Below are 22,521 nucleotides of genomic sequence, written 5' to 3' on the forward strand. Positions count from 1 at the left end.
AGTGATGCAGCCTGTCAGAATGCTTTCCACAGTATATCTATGAAGTTTTGAGTGTAGTTGTTGACATGCCAAATCTCTTCAAACTCCTAATGAAGTAGGCACTGTCTTGCCTTCTTTATAACTATATCGATATATTGGGACCAAGTTAGATCCTCAGAGGTCTCGACACCCAGAAACTTGAAACTACTCACTCTGATCCTTCCATAAGGATTGGTATGTGTTCCTTCGTCTTACCCTTCCTGAAGTCCACAATCAGCTCTTTCCTCTTACTGACGTTGAGTGCCAGGTTGTTGCTGTGGCACCACTTCACTAGTTGGTATATCTTACTCCTGTATGCCCTCTTGTCACTACCTGAGATTCTACCAACAGTAGTTGTATCGTCAGTAAATTTATATCTATTTTAAACTATGTCTTCCATGAGGACTGCAATATCCTCTGTTGATTGAAGTATAATGCCTTTAAAACGCTATCTTCAATATAATGATTAGTTTCCAATTAATGCTGCATTAATCTTACTTTAGTAAAGTGGATTCAAGTTAATTGGGCACATCGGGACCAGCACATTTTGGCCCAATTAAGCGGCTGTCCCAATTAGCTAAAGTTACATGGAACTAGTTAAAAAGGTATAAAAGAGACAGACTATCATTTAACTGAGTAACAAATTATGTATTTAATTGAAATACAGAACAAATTAGAACAATACCAGTACTACTATAAAACTGTGTATTAGTTATCAGCGGAGGAATTCATCCAGAGTACATAGCTGTGTCTTTTGATTAACTGTAAATTAAGAAAATCACTGAGTGAAGAAAAGGCACTGAGTGTAGATACTGGACTGCCTTCATACGATGCTATCAACAATTTCATCCTCCAAATCTTCATTTTCATTATAACATTCAAGATGATTGTCAATATCTTCAAATTCTTCATATTTCCTAATTTGTTGAAGTGGTGATGTTGTTTCATTTTCACTCCCAGCCATTTCAGGCTCTCCAAGCCTGAATATTTGAAACCACAGAGAGCAAAACCATTCTGAATTTTCTTACTGCTATTTCTTGCAAATATTGGTGACTAAAGTCACTGCTTGTTGAACACTAATGCAGCAACTGATGCTATTTAAAAACTGTTAACTCTAAGCACAGTGTGGTATCTAATGGCCACACAAGTGCACAGGACTGACACTTGTTAGAATCTGTTCGGCAACAGTCTCTTGTCCCAGTTAAGCAGCACAATGTCGCAAATAAATTAAGGGAATCCCGGCTATTTTCTCAATTAGTTTTTGTTCTTCAGGAGTTGTCCCAGATAGGTGGCTTAACTGAAATCTATTTTATATGTTTGTGTGTGATGACAACTTTAGTGCTATGACTTGCAGGAGCATAAAATATCCTCAAGTATTTTTTAACTTCAGCCTTTTTGAGTGCATAATTATAGTTGGACCTTTTGTTTACTAATTTTGCTTTTAGTCACCACATACCCTTTAGCAGCACAATATATAATTAAAAGTTAAAATTTCCATTTAAATAAATATTCATATAAATATTAGGTGGTTTTGATAAGATTAATAGAGAATGACAGTTAATTAATTTGAAGGCATTTAAAAGTGTCATCAAATGAATGAAAGGAGTTATTGTAGATCTTTTTTGAATGCAAAATTGCATTTGGTTTACTTATTTTAAATTCAAAATAAGAAAGAATGCTGAAATGCTCAAGTCAGCTAGTGTTCAAGGTCAGGCAAAAATACTAAATTAATTTTAATCCCTGTGCCATATGCAGGCAAAGCAAGAAATACATCTGAAAATAGTACAGCTGAATGTAACTAAGGATCTGATGGGGGGGGGGGGGGGGGAGGGCTTCAGAATTGTGGATCATTTGGCTCTCTTCTTTGGCAGGCAAGAGTCTGTACAAGATAGACAGTTTGCACCTAAACTGGAGGGGCACCAATATCCTTGCAGGGAGCAAATCAGAAAATGCTGGAGGAACTCAGCAGGTCAGGCAGCATCAATAAAATGAATAAACAGTCGACCTTTCAGGCTGAGACCCTTCTTCAGAACTGGAAAGGAAGGGGGAAGATGGTTGAATAAATAGATAAGGGTAGAGGAAAGAGGATAGCTAGAAAGTGATAGGTGAAGCCAGATGGGGAGAAAAGATAAAGGGCTACAGAGGAAGGAATCTGATAGGAGAGGAGAGTGGACCACAAGAGAAAGGGAAGGAAGAGGGGACTCAGGGCAGGTGAGAAGAGGTATGATGCGAGAGTGGGGAATGGAAGAAGAGGAGAGGGAGAGGGATTTTTTTTTAAACTGGTAGGAGAACTTAATGTTCATGCCACCAGGTTGGAGCCTACACAGAAATATAAAGTTGGAAGTTGCAGAGGATAATGTGTTGGATGTGGAGGGTCATGGGGTGGTAGATAAGGACAAGAGGTTTGCTAGTGCCACTCAGGAGAGCTTAAACAAGCATGTTGAGGGGTGTGAACCAGAGGAGCAGGTCATAAACGGAAGGTCATGGTTAAGTAATTCTGATAGGAATTCCAGGTAAGGGCAGGCTAATGGATGGGACTGACGTTCTGAAGTGTGTTTATTGCAGTGCAGTGAGTATTATTGGTAAAGCAATTGGACTTATAGCCTAGATCCCTGTGAAGATTCCTGCTGCACCCGGTGACCCTGTGATCTACATCTCAGAGGCCAATGTTAGGCTGTCTTTAAAGAGGGTCAATCCTCGCAAGGCGGAAGGTCTCGATGGAGCACCTGGTAAGGCTCTAAAAACTTGTGCCAACCAACTGTGGGAGTATTCAAGGACAATTTCAACCTCTTACTGCTACAGGCGGAAGTTCCCACTTGCTTCAAAAGGGTAACAGTTATACCTGGGGTTTTCACATACAATTCTCTTGAGTTTACAGAGGATGGTGCAAGAAACAAAAAGAAAACATCCAGTGAGTGATAGTTCTGTGGGAAAAAATGCCTTGTTAATGGTCAGAGAAGAATGGGTAGACTGTTTCAAGTTGACAGGAGAGCGACAGCAACTCATATAACCATATGTTACAACAGTGGTGTGCAGAAGAGTATCTCTGAGTGCACAACACGTCGAACAATGAAGTGAACGGGTCACAGTAGAAGAAAACCATGAAAATACACTCAGTAGTCACTTGATCAGGTAGAGGCAGGGCTGAATGAAGTCACCAGTAGGTGTACTTGAAAGGTTGGGAAACGGAAATCAACAGGGCCCTTGAAGAATATAAAGAAAGAAGAAAATAAACAGGAGGACCAAAAGGGGCATGAAATGCAAATTAATCCTACTTGCCAAGGACGAGTATGATTAAGGAAAATCCCAAGGCATTTTATACACATTAAAACAAGGAGGTAACTCAGGAGTGGAGAGAATCACTTGAGGACAAAGGTAATTTATTACTGGAAGCAGAGGAAGTTGGTGAGATTCTAAATTAGTATGTTGCATCAATATTCACCAAGGGAATGTTGCAGAGGACAGGGAGAGTGAGATTGGGGATATGCTAATATCCTAGATATTAATATTGAGAAGCAGGAGACGATGAGCCTCATGGAGAGCATTAAGATGCAACATTAAAGGCTTGATGGGGTTCATCCCAGGTTATTGACGATGCAAGATCAGAAAATGCTGGCTCCTAGATAGAGATTTTTGTACCCTCTTTGGTCACAGGTGATCTCCCCGAGGAATGGAGAGAAGACAATGTTGTTCTTTTGTTTAAAAAGTGTAGGAGGGATAATGCTAAAATTATAGACCAGTAAGCCATCAGTGTTAGAGAAGCCATTGGAAAGGATTTTTGAGGTAGGATTTACTTGCATTTGGAAAAGCACGGGCATATTAGTGATTATCAGCATGACTTTGAACATAAACCTAGAATGGTACAGCAGAGGAGCAGGCACTTCAGCCCACAATGTTGTGCCAAACTAATTAAATTAGTCATCAAATGTCCAACTAAACTAATCCCTTCTGTCTACATAATATCTACATCCTTCCATTTCCTGCACATTCTGTCCAAGAGCTTCTTGGATGTCTCTACTACCACCCAAGATGGCATATTTCAGGTACCCACCTGGAATACTCTCTCCCTGTGGAAAAAACTTGCCCCATACACATCTCCTTTGAACTTACCTCTTCTCACCTTAAATGTGTGCTCTTTGTTATTAGGCATTTCAACCCTGGGAATAAGATACTGGTTGTCTATCTATGCCTCTTACAATTTTATAAACCTCTATCCGAACTCCCCTCAGCCACTGCTGCTCCAGAGAAAACAACTGGGTAAAAGACTAACTATCTACTCTCTCTATGCCCCTCATTACTTTAGGTATTTCTATTAGATAGCATCTCAGCCTATGATACCCCCACATCCTTCTCCTCTTTGTGCAGGGGGAGTCATGAATCATGAACAAATATTTTGAGGAGGTGACAAAACTATTGATGAGGACGAGGCATTGGGTCTTGGCTACATGGACTTTAGTAAGGCATTCAACAAGATCTCTCATTGTAGTCTTATCCAGAAGATGAAAACACACTGGAATCTTGGTCATTTGGTAGATTAGATTCCATATTGACTCAATATTAAAGTGTGGTGGTGGAGGGGTGTTTCTCTGACTGGAGACCAGTGGTGTTCCATAAAAATCTCTATTGTTTGTATTTAGACAAAAATGAAACTAGGCTGATTACTAAGTGTGCAAACACAAAATTTATGGATTTAAAGATAGTGAAGAAGGCTGTCCAAGGATATGGCAAGATAAGGATAAGTTGGAGATAAGGGCAGAGAAATGGAAGATGGAGTTTAATCTAAACAAATGTCACAGGTAGATAGGATGGTAAAGAAGGTGTATAGCATACTTTTGTTCATCTGTTATGCTGAGGCTTTTGAGTATAAAAGTCAGGAAATCATGTTGCAGCTGCAAAAAAATGTTTTTGCCATATTTGGAATACAGTACAGAAAAAGGTGGAGGCTTTGGATAAGTTGCAGAAGTGGTTCATCAGAATGTTGCCTTGATTAGAGTATTAGCCATAAGCAGAGATTTTGGAACACTTTCTCTGGAATGTAGGGGGCTGATAGAAATATTTAAAATAATGAAACTGTGTTCAGTTCTGGTCACCTCACTACAAGAAGGATGTGGATACTATAGAGAGAGTGCAGAGGAGATTTATAAGGATGTTGCCTGGATTGGAAGGTGTAACTTATGAGAATAGGTTGAGTGTACTTGACCTTTTCTCCTTGGAGCGATGCAAGATGAGAGGTGACCTGATAGAGGTGTATAAGATGACGAGGGGCATTGATTGTGTGGATCACCAGAGGCTTTTTTCCAGGGCTGAAGTGGCTAACACGAGGAGGCATAGTCTTAAGGTGCTTGGAAGTAAGTACCCAAGAGATGTCAGGGCTAAGTTTTTTCACACAGAGAGTGGTGGGTGCGTGGAATGCACTGCCGGTGGTGGTGGTGGAAGCGGATACAATAGGGTATTTTAAGAGCCTCTTAGATAGGTACATGGAGCTTAGAAAAATGGAGGGCTTTGTGCTAGGGAAATTTTAGGCAGTCTCTAGAGTAGGTTACATGGTCGGCACAATATTGTGGGCCAAAGGGCCTGTAATGTGCTGCAAATGTCTATGTTCTATGTTTATATAGATACAGCAATGCCAGAATCCTTAATGGTGGACGCTGCCTTTCTGAGACACCGCTCCCTGAAAATGTCCTGGGTACTTTGTAGGCTAGTACCCAAGATGGAGCTGACTAAATTTATGACCCTCTGCAGCTTCTTTTGGTCCTGTGCAGTAGCCCCCCCCCACCCCATAACAGTGATGCAGCCTGTCAGACTGCTCTCCATGGTACATCTATAGAAGTTTAAGAGTATATTTGTTGACATACCGAATCTCTTTAAACTCTTAATATAGTCGCTGTCTTGCCTTCTTTATAGCTGCATTGATATGTTGGGACCAGGTTAGGTCCTCAGAGATCTTGACACCCAGGAACTTGAAATTGCTCACTCTCTCCACTTCTGATCTCTCTATGGGGATTGGTGTGTGTTCCTTCAACTTACCCTTCCTGAAGTCTGCAGTCAGTTCTTTCATCTTACTGACGTTGAGTGCAAGGTTGTTGCTGCGACATCACTCCACTAGTTGGCATATCTCACTCCCGTACGCCCTGTCATTTTCATCTGAAATTCTACCAACAACGGTTGTATCATCAGCAAATTTATAGATGGTATTTGAGCTATAGCTAACTGCACAGTCATACCATTATATGTTCTCTATGCAGATTATCTTGCATCAGAACTATTCTGTATGTTAACTGTGTATTTTCTCTCATTTTTAAAATTTGAAAATGACATAACTAATGCTGCATTATAAAATTGTATGGATTTGATTGAAGACTGGATTTTTGGGTCAGATCTTCCAGGTAGCTTTTTTTCACTAGGCTCACAGATGCAGAATCATCACCTGGCTGAGGAACTGAATAGTTATATTTCACATATACCTAGCATATGAACTTGAGTTTTTAGTGGAGATGACAAAAATGATTGGTGACGGCAAGGTATTGGATCTTTCCTACATGGACTTTAGTAAGGCATTCAACAATGGCATGAGTTAGCGCCTTCAAGAAAAGACCATTGAAAGAAAGATAAAAATGAGATAGTGAGGGAAAATGTTCAAAGATTGGAAAGTTGTAGTTATGAGCGATGGATGGGAGGGGACAAGAAAGAAAACAAAGCTGGACTGAGACTATTCAGCTGTGGTCATGCTGATGTATTTGCTTCATATTTGCCTTTTTCTACACCGTTCACTCCTTTGAACACTATCGGCAAATCGTAATTTTCATTTCTCCTATATTTACATACCAATCTTTCCCTTAACATTTTGTTACTGTCTTCAGCAATAATTATAATAGCAAATTCTACATTCTCATCACTTCATTAATTGTTTACCTAGTTTTGGTCTTGCCCAGATAGAAACGTATTCTCTAAGTTTTCATGTCCACTCTATTAAACCCATTCTCAAAGTCTTCTATTAGAAATTTCTCTCGGAAACGGTTCTAGCCCATGAACCTGAAAATTCAACCTTTCAATTCAGATATCAAAATCCCTAAAGCGTTAACACCTTAAGTAGCAGATTCCTTTCTTTATCTCCTCACAAAAAAACCACTACACTCTGATCCACAGTGAAATTAATTTTTTTAAATGAAGCAGGTACGTAAATGAAGTGTTCTTTAAAATGCTGGATAATAATTGTAGATCTTGTCTGTTTTTCCCCATCAGGTTCCAAAATGTGAAATCAACAAAAACACTTGTGGATCACTTTGTATGTTTTTTCTTTTACAGGATTCGAGTTTTTTGAGGTCAGTGCCAAAGAAAACATCAATGTCAAGCAGGTCTTTGAACGTCTAGTAGATATCATATGTGAGAAAATGTCAGAAAGCCTGGAGTCTGATCCATCAATGGGCAGTGGGAGGAAGCACACACGACTGACAGACAACCCAGCATCAATGCAACAGAATTGTGCCTGCTAGTGACCTCTCAACTTGGTGACCTCTGACCTCTCCATTATTTTTTCTTTCTGTTTCTCTTTATAGTTGCATGTGCTATGAAGGCAATCAAATGCCAATTCATTCAATATTATGCAGATGGTAGAACTAATAAATTTTATTTATTCTTTAATGTGTTTAAATGTTATGTACTTTTGCACAAAGTGAACATTCAACTACATTATAAACCTTACAATGTTACTAACTGATGCTGATATTGATGTTTTTGAGACTGGACCTTTTCAGTCCTTCTGAATTGGAAATCAAGATTTTATAGTTAACTGTTTAGGTGATTGCTGTAACATGGTTTATCTTGGGAAGTTGTAAAGAAAGTATTATGAAGGGCTAAATCTGGAAATGCCAATGAACTCAAAGAGAATCTATCAAAATTAAATGAATAATCTCACAAAGTTTGTTGGAACAGTTGGAATGTTGGCAGAAGAATGCCTCTGGCTAATATAGTTTCCACTATAAGATAAGCATAAATTAAAAGGAAGAAATATTACAGTAAATTAAATTATTCTGAAAAAGTAAGTCTATTATTAGACTTCACAACTATAATTTCCCTTATTGTAAATTCTATTTAGTTAATATTCCACATTTGCAATTTATTAAACTTCTCTTTACTGTCTTCATACCATTAAAACCAGGAGAGGTTCTCAATCTGTGATGCACGAGGGATCTCCTCTCTGAAGAAACCATCTGTGAATATGCCTCTAATATTGCAGAAACTTGGATCCATCTTCCTGTTTTGGACATTGTTAAGGGCATAGGATGGGCTCCTGTAGCCCAGCAATGATTGGGAACACTATTAAAAGACAGAAAATGCAGTTACTAAAGCAACTACACTAGCTAAATCTGGAATGTTCAGTAAGAAAGTATTAAAGGTGTATGGTGGATGAGAGGTTGTGTGGAAATGGAGTGTTGGAATGTGTGTCACTCCTCCTTCTCCATGAAGGTAATTAAATGCCATTAGCACTGCATCCCTGAACCTACTTCCTTGCAACTGAAATGATAATATCATTGATCAGAGGAGTAGTAATTAATGTTTCAGTACCCGGTTTTCTCAATACCTATCCCCCTGTTTCTATGACCTGGCAGAGAAGACAAGTCAAAACTGGAAAAAGGCTCAGTACAGCCATTTTCCTGAGCTGTCTGCCATATTCTCACCTATTCTCTGTACTGTAAGATCTTCTGTAACATGCTTTGGAAGGCAAATTGTATGTTGGCTATTTGTATAAGTAGGAATGTTGTACTCCAATAATAGTCTTGGTGAGATTGTACTGTACAGGGCTTTTGTGAGATAACAACCAGAGCATGAAGAGGCATGGACAAAGTCAGATCGGTCTATAATTAGTCCAGGTCTGTTCAGGGAAGTGATGTACAAGACTGTTAGAATTTACTCTCAGGAGTAAATTCTGCAAGGCTGTTTTGAGTCCAGAGCTAGGGGAGAGTAAGTAGTTGGCTATTTGGGACTGAAACACTTTGAATTTTCTTTATGCTAAGGATTATCAAATATTAGACTTCTTTACATTAGAGGGCTGTGCATGTTCAGTTGTTGCAAGGCTGAAATCAATCATTTTTATTTACTAAAGGAATCAGAAGCAATGGTGATTGGGCAGCAAAATGGATCAGGCAGTGTACCATGGGATGAAGGAGTAAGCCAAGGTGACTGCATGGTCTGCAACAGTTTCTTATATTCTTATATCAAACAATTACAAAACCAGTAGCAAAAATAGTTTGTCTTTATATAAAACTTTTTGCATTGCAGAATAACCTCAAGATGTTTTCACAGGTCAGAGCTGGATACTGATTAAGAACATAGAAAAATTAGATGTGAGACTGATAGGATAGTAAGAGAGTAATTTTAATTTCTAGGTGAAAATTGCCAGGTGATTAACTTTGCTTGTAGAATCTCTTGCTAGCGTTCTTTTTTTCCAGACTAATATTATTTGCATAATTAATTGCAAATTGTATATGCAAAAATGCAGCTGGGTCTGACTGGCAGCAGAGAGGTAATTATGTGAAAATTAAGAGGAAGCCTCACAGAGGAAGAAATGAGAAAAAATGCATTTATATGGAAATTTTCACATCTTTTAGATTTCCAATAGTCCTGTCCAGCGGAGGGAGTACTTCTCAAATGTGGTTGCTGTTGTAGTACAAGCACTGCGGGTCACCATTATAACTGGATAGTCCTTTGAGAATGCAGTCCTAATGCAAAGTCTCAACCTGAAACATACTACGTGTAAGCTTGCTAATGGAAATTATACTCTGCAGGCATCCTGTATTAGTTTTCAACTAGCTGCATCTCACTGCTGAGAATTGGTAGACAAAGTCTTCCATCTCTTCCTGTTTGTTTATGAAAACTGGTAAGGTTTCTTCCAAGAATTCTGACAAAGGAAAATGTCTATTTCATTAGACATAGGAGCAGAATTAGGCCATTCAGCCCACTGAATCTGCTCTGCCATTCAATCATGGCTGCTTTTTAAAATTTCTCTCAATCCCATTCTTCAGCCTTCTCCATCTAACCTTTGACACCATAACTAATCAAGAACCTATCAACTTCTGCTTTAAATATAGCCAATGACTTAGGCTCCAGAGCCATCTGTGGCAATAAATTCCACAGACAAACTACACTCTGGCTAAAGAAACCCCTTCCCATCACTGTATTAAATGGACGCTCCTGCATTCTGAGGGTATACCCTCTGGTCCGAGACACCCCACTACAGGAAACATCCTCTCCACATCCACTCTATCTAAGCCTTTCAATATTTGATAAGTTTCAATCAGATCCCCTCTCCCTCATTCTTCTAAATTCCAGTGAGTACAGGCCCAAAGCTATAAAGACTACATGATTCTCATTGCATAGCCCAACTTACAAGTGCTTAATTGTCACATATACTTCAGTGTAACCAGCTGTATTTGAGGTGCATGGAGCAGGAAGAGCAATTACCATGGCCAGTTAGTTACAAGGAGAGGTTAGACAAACCTGGAGAGTTGGTGGTTTAGCCTGGCCTAATTGAAGTTTATCAGATTTATGACAGGCACAGATAGGGCAGATGGAGTCTTTCCTCAAGGGTGGAGACGGCAAATACAGGAGAGCATAGTTTTAAAGTGAGGGGAGGAGATTCAAGGGAGATTTACAGGGCATGTTTATTTTTTTTACACAGACAAGCACATGAATGGGCAAGGAATGTAGACCATGTGCAAGCAGATGGGATTAGTTGAAATTTTCATTGTCAACACAGAAGTTATGGGCTAAAGTGCCTTGTTCCTGTGCTGTACTGTTCTCTGTCCAGTGTCATAGTTCTGCCAGATTACTGGATTATGGATTTATTGGAATTTTCACTTGGAGTTTGGGCAGATACACTTTTGATTCATTCTATGAGATAATCTACCTAACTTCCTGCAAGTCCTGCTTTAGTTGTGCCAAGCTCAAGGGCTTAATCGTGTCAGGACTTGGGGCCCAGATCAATATAAAGTATGTTCCTGGAAAGACTATTTGCATCAATTCCTGCTTTTCCTGTGATGTCATTAATAAAATTGAACTAAGGCTCTACAATCAGTTTCCAGAACTCCTGCAACCACCCGCTGTTCTCATGCTTAGGCTATTAATATGAACAATGCATTTGTGTACCTTGGAGAATGAAATAGGGTTAGAGGACTAAATGCTGACGGCCAAAAGTTCCAAGGTCATTATTATAAGAGCTCATGATTTTCTGCAGCAAAAATCTTGCCAAATAATTTTTTACTTTAAACTGAAAAGCATCTTTCTTAAGGTCGGATTTTTTTGAGCCAGGAATCTGGATGAAATTACATTGATTGGATGAAATATCATTTTATTGAAGAATTTGTAAATATCCCATTCTGTATATAGTAACTTTGTGTCACCCTGAGATTTAATGAACTGTATTGTGTCTTGGTATTCATATCTTTATCTTTAAGAGAAAGTTCAAAGCAGTCTATAAGGCTGGAGAGTCGACATGCTCAGTACCTTACATTGAATAGCTTGACATCTTTTTACCATGGCTTTTATTCAGAACACATTATTGTTCTAAATTTACCTTCCTAGGTAAATCATCAGTAAACCTATAAATGGGATTTATTCAGCATAATATTGAGATATAATGTAATGTACATAATTAACTGAAAATTGTGATAATATAAAACTAATATAATAATTTTTTTCATAGCTACCCGGTAATTAGGTGACTTGCAGGAATGGACATCTTTCATGAGAATATCTGTTTTCTGGCCACATCTTTTCTGCATGTGTAGACTTGAAACCATTAATTACACAGAGTGTTGTGCAATCAGCTTTACTGAGTTGTATTTGTCATCTTCGTGCCTTTTTCTATTCAGTCTCAGTTAATCACTGGCACCTAAAAGTTTTTTTTTAAAAAACCCTCAATATTAGCAGAGCAATGGTAAAGTTAGCTCTTCATCAAATAATTAAAAATAAGAATTGTAAATGTAAGGAAGACCAATGGGGATTTAAAAATTTATATTTCACTGGCTATATTTATTTAAGGTTTTGCAAAAGCCACAACATCAGTAGGCTATGCCCTTGTGATTATCACCCTTCTCTTACCAAAGTTTTGTCTGTCCTTCAGCACATGTTTGGTTCAAAGTGAAGGCTAACCATATAGTGCTGCAAAAAAGTTGTTTTGTAAACCTAATTACTTTCTCATCTTCAAGTTATATATTTGTTAAGGACTGGCTAGCAGGCCTGTACAGGCAGGCTGCTCCCAGTCTTCACCCAGCTGACAGGAGTCACCTGCCACTCATTTCCAACTCATCACCTGCAGCCATTTAAACCCAGCTTTCATCCACAGACCTTTGTTCACCCACCAAACCAGACAGTCTCAAACAATTGCTTCTAGCCTTCAGTTACCTTGTTGCTTTGTTGTGTCAAGTATTTGTGGCCCCTCATGGTTTGTCATTTTGCAGTTTATTATTAAAGTGGTTGCTCACCGCTAAATTATCTCTGCTGCTCAGTTTCTGGGTCAAGCTTCCTCTATATTTCTTGACAAGATGGACGAACCAACAATTGACCCAGCAGCATTTGCTCGCCTAAATGAAGTTGTCCCATCAACAGGGAGTACACGACCCAGAAGCAGCAGGAAACCATTGACCATCTGTTCATTGCTCTCAGCTAACTCTGTCTCATTAAAGTAACCCTGCAGCAGTCAATCTCCCAGTGCAGCAACTTCCTGGCCCAGTGCATCTTGCACTTTGAGCTGCAGTCATCACTATTCTACAGACCCTGCCAAAATTGCCTTGATCTCTCTTGACAGGGCGTGCTCTGACCTGGGGTGTCACCAGCTGGGACAATAAACCACATCTGTAATAAATACCAGCAATTCACTGCTAAGATGCAGAGGGGTTTCGAACATCCGGGAAGTGGTTGGGAGGCAGATCGGAAACTGGCTGCACCAAGGATCACGTTCGTGGCTGAATTACATCATTGAATTCAGGACCTTCACAGTGGATTGTGGCTGGGATGCAGAAGCGCTGCTGACCCATTACCATCATGGCCTCTCAGAGTGCTTGAAACAAGAGCTGTTTACCCGGGAGATGCCCACCAGCCTCGAAAGCCTCATCATTCTGGCCCTCCATGTTGACAAGTGTTTTATGTAATGATCCTCTGCACCATCAGCCAAAACCCCAGTTCCATTCCCAGAAACCGTGTCAGGCTGCAAGAACCTCATCAGCAATGCCTCCAGAACCCATGTAGTCAGGGTGAGCTTCCTTAACCCCCAAAAGCTTGTGCATCGGTGAAAAAACAACTTATGCGCTGACTGTGGAGCTACCGATCACCCACGCATCAAATACCCGTTCTGTCTAGAAAAACAGCACCACCAGGTAGAGACAAGGGTCCTGCCTCCCCCTCCCAGCCCCTCATTCCAGCACCATAAACCGAGTCAGTCTCTCTGTCCCGCTCCATATCCCGATGGCTCTACAAACACAGGAAGCTCTGGTGGATTCCAGTGTAGCAGGCAATGTTCTGGACTGGACCATGTGTGTGCAGCTTGGACTCCCTACCAGATTTATCTCTCACCTCTTCTGCATCATGGCCCTTAGGGTCCGGGATGCTTGGAGCATGCACACAGCCCGTGCACATGAGCATTGGAGAGAACCATGAGTCCATCCAATTCCCTCTTATCAAATCACTGAGTACTCTACTCATCTTGGGATACCCCTGGCTCTCCACTCATGACCTCACTTCGTCACGCTTACTGCTGAGTTGGGGACCCACCTGCTGGGCCTCCTGCCTGCAACCTCAGCTGACTTGACCCCGTAAATTTGTGGAGATGGTGAAGACTTTCAATTTCACCAAACTCCCATAGGAATACATAACTCGGCCATCATCTTCAGTCAAAGCAAAGCCTGCACCCTCCTGCCTCACAGACCACACGGCTGCAAGTTCAACCTCTTCTCAAGCACCAATCCTCCCTGAGGTGATCTGCTCTTCCTCTTTCCTCGGAGACCCAAGCCATGAATGACTACTTCATCGAAGCGCTACAGAATGGCTATCCAGTGCAGAATTTTTCTTCGTCAAAAAGAAAGATAGGTGACTTTGTCCCTGCATCAACCACCATGGTACTCAACAAAATCAACATTAAGAACGGCTGCCCTCTCTCCTTGATGGACAACACATTAGAAACACTCACTGGGGTCCAGATCTTCACCAAAATGGATTTATCATGGGCGTACAACCTGATCCACATCTGCCAAGGGGATCGCGTGGAAGATGGCATTCAGAACACCCACTGGCCATTATGAATGATTGGTAATGCCTTAAGAAATTTTCCAACAGTCCAGCCGTTTCCCAAGCCTTCATCAACAAGATTCTCTGAGACATGCTGCATTTGTCTACCTTGACAACAACTTCATCTTCTCCAAGAACCTCAAAGACCCACATCTGTTCAGTCCTTCAGCATCTCCTCAAAAACCAGCTTTACTACAACTTATAAACATGCCTGTTCCACACCCCAGTTGTTTCCTTTCACCCCAAAGGTATAACCATGAACCGAGAGAAAGGGTGAGCTCTCATTGAATGGCCCTGACTATGCTCTTGAAACAGCTACAGCACTTCTTGGGCTTCTCCAACTTCTACCTCCATTTCATCAGGAACTACAGCCAAATTGCCACTCCCCTCACCTCCCTCACCAAACCATCTACCTCACAGGTAACCACGGACCACACTTTTGAGGAGCTCAGAAGATGCTTCACCACTTCTCCTATTCTCCGCCATCCAAACCCCTCCAGATGTTTTGTGGTAGAGGTAGACGAATCTGACGTGGGCATTGGGGCCGTCCTCTCCCAGTGAAGACCAGACAGGAAGACACCATTGTGCCTTCTTCGTGTGCAAGTTCAACTCTATGCACTACACTATACATGGAGAAGGAGACAGCGAGGTACTTGCCATTAAATAGGCCTTGGAGGAATGGAGACATTGGTTGATGGCAAACACTAGGCCCTCTCTGATCTGGATTGACCACCAGAGCCTCATATCCATGCAACAGATACACCAACTTGACCCACGTAAGGCCCTCTTCTTTGAGCAATTCAACTTCATCATCTACTGATCTAGTTCCAAGAACACTAAGGCAGATGCCCTGACATGACAGTTTGACCTAGCTGAAATGGAAATCGACCCTCAGCCCTTTGTTAGATTCTCACCCTGATTACCTGGGATCTTGAGAACCAGATCCTACAGCATAAGCCTGCTCTGGCCGACACATCCGACAACTATATGTACATGCCAGAAGCCACGTGATCTGAGGCACTCCAGTGAGCCCATTTCTCACCCTTCTCCAAATATCCAACAACGATTTTCTGTGCTACCTGTTCTGATAGCTCACCATGATCGCAGATGTACATCAGTTGTTGTTGCTTGTCCTCAAAGTGCCCAGTCCAATTCCTCCAACTAGTGTTACTCTGAGGTCCTGCGGCCCCTACCAATCCCCATGGATTTCATTGGGTGTTTGCCATCTTCCAATAGGGTCACGGTGATCATGACAGTGGTGGACTGATTCTTCGAGGCAGCCCAATTCACTTTCCTCCCCAAACTTCCATCAGCTGATGAGATGGCAGACATGGTTCTCCAACATATATTTCGCCTCCATGGTTTACCTCAGGACATTGTGTTAGACAGGGATATACTTCATCCCCTGCACCTGGCAAGCATTCCGTTCCCTCCTCTACACCTCAGTGAGTTTTGTCCTCTGACTATCACCTTCAGACCAACGGTCAGTCCGAAAGTCAATCAGCAAGTGGAGAAGTTTCTGTGATGCTTTGCCAACTCTAACCCTTCTACATGGAAACGGTATCTCCCCCAATCTACACACCTTCTCTGCTTCTTTTGAAGTGCTTCATGGCTGGCAACCCCCATTGTTCCCCGCGGAGGAGCCAACGGTTGAGGTTCTGTCTGCCAGGGCCCTGGTTCACCGCTGCTGGGATGCTTGCCAGAGGGCTCAGAGAGCCATCCTAGCTGCCAACCATGCCTACAGCCACCAGGCTAACCGGTGTTGGTGCCCAGCCAGACTACTCCAACCTGGCACTGTATCTTTTGTCCATCTGTCCTTGCACACAGACTTCTGCAAGTTCTTGCCCTGGTTCATTGGTCCCTTTGAGATCAGCTATCACATAAACCCAGTCACTTACCATTTTCAGCTGCCACCATCCCTCAGGATCACCCCTACTTTCCACGTGTCCTGGTTCAAGCTCATGGTCCATGGACCACTCATCCCGCCTGAGCCTGCACCCCCAGAACCAAGGATGGTGGAAGGTGGTCCATTGTCTACAGTTCACCGGTTGGTAGATATACGTTGTGGTGGATGTGGCATACAATACCTGGTCAACTGGGAGGCAAGGTCACAGGTGCCATCCTGTTTCATCTTGGATCCCTGATGGTCCTGGGTCATTGCATAGTGGCCATATGTCAGGCCTGCACAGGCAGTACAGTACTTCCCCGTTTCTACCCAGCTAACAGGAATCACCTGCACCCTATTCAACCCCACCTCTCATTCACAGTTCTTATTAGCCCATTGAACCAGCCGGTCTCAACCAATTGCTCCGAAGCTTCAGTTACCTTGTTGCCTTGATGTGTTAAATATCTGTTCTCCCTTGTTTTGTGGCCCCCTTTGGCTTGTTATTTTGCAGTTTATTATTGAAGTAATCACTCACCATGATATCGTCTGCTGCTCTGTTGTTTGGGGCAAGCCTCTTCTACATTTCCTGACACTGTCAGTAGGTGGCAATCCTTTGCCTAAAAAGATTTTTAAAAGAAGAAAAAACTTATTTATTCCGAACAAGACTTTATTAAAAGCAAAGTTTCCTTTACTTCCTTTTTGTGGAAATACAATATAGTTATAGATGCATTTCCTTGCTCTCAGAGTCCCACAAATAGCAATTATTTGTTCCATGGAGTGGAGCTTTGTTTTGAACTTTATTCAGACTATGTAGACACATGGTAGTAAAACATCAGCTATAACTGCACTGCAAGATGCTAGCATCAGCATAATATGACTTCAAGCATTCTCAATTCACTTGTTTTGGTGATCTGAATTCCAGATTTTTAGAAAATACTTGATAGTAAATATTAGGAACTAATACTTGAGGTTGTATGGTATACTTTTTCTTTGTGTGGAGAGAATGTATCACGTGTTATCAAACAACTACATCTACCAGTGTAAGTTCTTACATGTTTTTAGTTTGAAATTTAAATTAAATCATATCACTTTCTAAAAACCCTGGAACAACAGATTCTTCCCCTACTAAGTTCTCAAATTATAACTGTGGAAGAAATGTAGATTATCTACAAATTACCCTGCATTTGGAATTTAAGGTTTTACAAGATTTGCAATATTTAGTATGGTCATGGGTCAAATTTATACCTGATCTCCTGTCTTCCAGCTTATTGTTGGAATAGTGTTGTAATTAGATGAAGAGACAAGATATTCAATGTACGACACAGTAATTTGTATAAAGGCAAATGTTTCCCACTTCTTCCATATAACTGCATAAAAACTGACTGCTCTGCTTTCCAATTTCCAAACTAACGTCCTATTCAGAGCAAAAGTAAGGCCAAATAAGTGCAATATGAAAATAAAGTTGTGAGTATGTACATACTATGTGAGTATTTCTCTTCCAGCTATTATCTCATCATCTCTGTATATGTTCTATGCATGCCTTTAATACTGGCTAAAAAGCACAATAGGTTAATTACTTGTTTGACTTCTACTCAATTTAGTCTGTGATAATGCTGACTTAATCTGAAGCTGTTTGGATGATGAAAATTTTCACATGACTTTTCATGTATTATGTACACAAGACACAAGTTTTTAAATGACAGTGTGCATTTTTATTTTTCAAGAGGATGATAATTTACCTCCTGGTCATGCAGCCAGTGGTTTCTCCAAAAGAAACAAAACAGGAACGTTGTCAAATTAGGAATTACAAGTTCACCTTATAGAACTGTATGGAAAGAAATTCAATAACACAATCTGACTTAAAGTTGTTGGAAACAAAATGTACCAAGAATTTTGATTCACTTCTCACACACTTCCAATGGTCACAGTTCCAAAAAATATTTTAGTTTTCTGCTTGTGTCTAGCCATGAGCAGCAAAATTATCTATTTGCTTCTGGGTGCTATTCAGCACCAACTTCTGAATTATTTGTACATTAATTGTAATTAGACTCCCCCTCCCATTTTGTTGGCACTACAACATTCCCACTAGCAGGAGATTATTTGCAAAGGAAAAACTTTGTGTCTGATTTCTATATTAAATGAAAATGGATGTTATTACGAAGTATTTCATGTTAATACATTTAGATATTTTATTTTAAATTATACTAGGTAATGTGATAATGTACGCATTGATTCTCCTGATGAAGGCAATTAACACATTCTCACCCTCACCAGATTCAACTGCTAGAGGCAGAAATGTTTGTGTAAGAAGCTAGGAAATCCAAATTATTAAATGATACCCATCTTTGTTTTCCCTCATTTTGAACTAGAAAATGAAGTGGAATTTGCTCATGATAAAGATACAGTAAAAATTAAGTCTGAGATTTCCTCTTCAGAAGAACATGAGATGTTGCTTTTGTGAAGAAAATAATTTAGATTATTTTAACAATATTAGTTATGTGTTTTATATAAAATTAAGATAATAAATTTTGATTTGAATTTGATATATATGTACAAATAATTAGATGTTGAAAAATTAAATCCATAATATTACTCAATTTATTGTATTATTGAAATATTTCTTATTATAGCTTAGTGAGCATAATATTCTTTAAACAATGCTTAAGTAAAGTTTAAGATGAAGTGTAAACCTGAATGTTGTACGTTAGTGGTAAGCATTTGAAATACAATGGATTGTGGTTAATTGGGACACATCGGGACCATACATTTTGGCTCAATTAAGCAGTTGCACAATTAGCCGAAGTTTCATGGAAACAGTTAAAAATGTATAAAAACACAAACTACCATTTAACTGAGTAACAAATTATGTATTTAAATTAAATACAGAATATATTAGAACACAATCAATTCTACTACAGTACTGTAAGACTGTATTTTAGTTCCTATTAGTTATTGATGGAGAAATTCAGATATGCTGTCGCTTTATTTTAACGAAAGCAGTGCAGACATCTCATGTAGATAATGAAATGCCTTCATGAAATGCTATCAACAATTGCATCCTTTATCTTCCTTGTAACGTTCAAATTGATTGTCGATACCTTTAGATTCTTTGTAGTGCCTAACTTGTTGAAGTAGTGAAATTGTTTCATTTTTCACTCTCGGCCATTCCTTGTGTCTCCAAGGCTGAATTCTTGAAACTGCAATGAACATAACAGTTCTGAATTGTCATACTGTTTATTTCTTGCCAACTATCAGTGGCAGAAATTACCGCTTTTTGAAAATAAGCACATGCAACTGATGCTATTTAAAAACTGTTCGTTCTAAGCACATTATAGTGTGTTCGTGTTTGACACTAGTTAGAAACTGTTTGGCAACAGTCTCCTGCCCTAATTAAATAGCATAGTTCCCCAAATAAACAAATGGAGCCCAGGCTATCTTCTTGATTATTTTTTGTTCTTTAAGCGGTGGCCCAAATTAAGTGGCTGCACTGATTACCCGATGGCCCAACTAACGGAATTCACTGTATTGAGTGTTGCTTCTGTTGATATTTGTAATGTTTAAATATACTTGAAGGAAAATTTTGTATCATGCTCTTAGGATTTTTCTTCATTATCTTAAAAGTGTAAGATTATGAAATGTTTGCTTAGTGGATGATTTCAGCTTCAAATTTATCTTGATGACAGCTTGAAAAGTGGGCACATGTTTTTATATTTTTATGTGTATTTTTAAAAATAAAGTTTAAAAGGTATGAATCAAGTCTGGAATTCTTAGAACTGTGTCTTATTCTTCAGCACTCTGCTGAACTTAGTAACAGAACTTTAAGGAAAATTTCTAATGTCACAAAAAGAACTTGTACTTGTGGCTTTGCAAATCCTTTAATTATGTCTGTTTTTTTCAATCAAAGTTTAATAGTGTTTTGTCAAGGATTAAACATGGGCTGTTAAAACAATTTCTAAATTATCTGCCGGTAGTTTCATAGTGAAATGACATTGAAATTATATAAAAATACATCATTTAATATTTCCTTATTGATTTCCAGACTAATTCAAAAATTTATTTCCAGGAACAACACAATTCTGGATAAATTTTCTTTGCATGTTTAAGCAAGTATTATTTTGCTTTGGCATATTTATAAATGAAGACAAAGTTTAAATTGGATGGTTTAATTAGGATTAAAACAAAATTAATAATATCTCATACACTCAATCCTGATCAATCATTCACTTGGAGCACTTCCCCATGCCATCTCAATTATATTTACTACCTTTGCTCTGTGTGCCTTGGTACCCTACTTTTCTCTGTAACGAAACATGATGTCCATCACAAATTATGAGAAATTTGGAGACTTGATCATTTCTAACCTCTCTTCCCCCATCCTTTCTAAACGTAGTTCTTCTGCTCTGGCTGTGGTTCTTTTTCCTATGCTTCTAATGTACCTAAAGCAGCAGCTCCAGAATGTGCCAATTTTCCTTTCTGCACTGAGGAATCTGATTCATATGCCAATCCTACTGTGCCATAAAACTTTTTCTCTTAAGGAAGGTAATGATAGGATCATACCCTGGTTCATCACCTCTTTGATAATCAGACCACTATATGCTATTTTCATGAATTTTTACTTGCATGTTTACATTTATTGTCCATGGTGCTATTTCTGTAAAACAATGCCAAGCTCCGGGGGTTTGGGGGGTTGAGAAACTTAATGTCATTAAAAGGAGAATATGTGTCAATCTCAGTAAAGAGTGACAATTGCAATTATGACTAGAACTGATATGAGGGGACTGGCTTAACTTATTTTTGGTATTCAAGATTTACTGAAGGAGTAATCATATAATTAAGTTCCAGTGTCCATCCTGAACAAGCTGAGTTAAATGGTGGTAGAAAATTGGCATTTTCATTCTGTGAAATGTTGAAGCATAAGATGAAATCTCCCTCCCAGTGGTGCTAATTTAGATTTATCATTGAACTATATGGCTGTCCTTTTGAGAATAGTTGACCCTTCTCAACAAGCCTATTTACCTGAACCTCCTGGAAGAAAAATAATCGTAAAAGTGTGATCACTCAAGTCGAGTACGTTACTCTTCTAAGGAGGTGTCTATTGGTAGGTCCCTGGGTAGCTGGAGATGCTAAAATGGGATTGACATATTCTGGTGCAGTGTGGGCATGAGTAAATGGTGATCGTGGTTAATGGTTGGGTCTTTTTGTTGTTCCACTCTCTCCTTTTGCAGCTGCCACTTGTTCTCTGTAGCATAGCAGAGGTCACTCTCATGTAGCACAGCTGCTTCTTGAACAGATTTTCTCCAGGTGTATCTATTGAGTACAATGTCTTCCCAGTTTTTTGATGTAATGTTGGATATCTTTAGACTGATTCTGATGTTATCTTTGAAGCGTTTCTTTGCCCACCAAGTGCTTATTGACCTTCTTTCAACTGGAAGTAAAGGCTCTGTTTGGGGAGATGTGAGTTAGCAATCTGGATGACATGATCTATCCATCAGAGTAGGTGCTGCTTTATCATGGTGGAGATGCTATTTACATTGGCCTCCTCCAGTACGCTGGTGTTAGTGCATCTGTCCTTCTAGCTGATCCTCAATCTTTCATAAAGATCTTTGGTGTATCATTCTAGGGCTTTCAGGTGTCTACTTTAGGTGATCCAATGTCCAGTTCCATTCAGTAATAAAAGGAGGATGACTGCGCTATAGATCAAAAGTTTTGTTTGGACCTGTAGATTGCGGTCTTCAAAGACTCTTATCCTTAATTTTGCATTGGTTCCACTAGCACTACTCAGGCAGAAAAGTAAAATATTTTGTGACTCTACTATCCAGGGATCCAAATTCCAGAAAGTGATGAATATACTAATATTTTAGTAACGATCTGCCTGCAGAAAATCCTAACTTTATCAAGCTGTTGAATAACAAACCTGATTATATTTTTTTTAAAAAGGCAAAATGAAAAATCTATGTAGGGATTTGTTGTATCAGATTTGAATCTTTATCTGTTCCTTCCAGTAAAATACAATGTTTTGACTCCATCTGCTGGCAATGTGGTGACTTTTTTCCCCCCAAAATAAAAAATTATACCTATTATGTTTGGGTTACAAAAATCTGACTAAAGAAACAATGCTAAGTCATGAATTAATGTAATGTCTGGTATACTATTATTATTTATTCATATTTGTTAATGCAATATACATTTTAGAAATTGCTATTCATTATTGCCCAATTGCCTACTGACACCATTGTGCAAAAAGGCATATGACTTTTCCTTTTTTAGTTGTCTTGGCTTGCCCTTTCCAACATGAATCCAAACAATCCTCTCGTTTCAATGACTACCTTACATGAAGT

At 39.5% G+C, this 22,521-nt stretch overlaps 1 protein-coding gene across 2 annotated transcripts in view; it reads left to right on the top strand.

The window, feature by feature from the left end:
• Nucleotides 1-19,939, top strand: part of LOC140736958 (ras-related protein Rab-3C-like) — a 137,594-nt gene extending 117,655 nt beyond the window's left edge. For both annotated transcript variants that reach the window (XM_073063011.1, XM_073063010.1), the window contains exon 5: nt 7,324-19,939. In XM_073063011.1, coding sequence (XP_072919112.1) covers nt 7,324-7,511 — 188 coding nt within the window. In that variant the 3' untranslated portion in view covers nt 7,512-19,939. The remainder of the gene's footprint in view (nt 1-7,323) is intronic.
• Nucleotides 19,940-22,521: the final 2,582 nt, after the last annotated feature.

This window comes from Hemitrygon akajei, chromosome 12 (assembly GCF_048418815.1).
Source record: "Hemitrygon akajei chromosome 12, sHemAka1.3, whole genome shotgun sequence".
NCBI classification, from domain to species: domain Eukaryota; kingdom Metazoa; phylum Chordata; class Chondrichthyes; order Myliobatiformes; family Dasyatidae; genus Hemitrygon; species Hemitrygon akajei.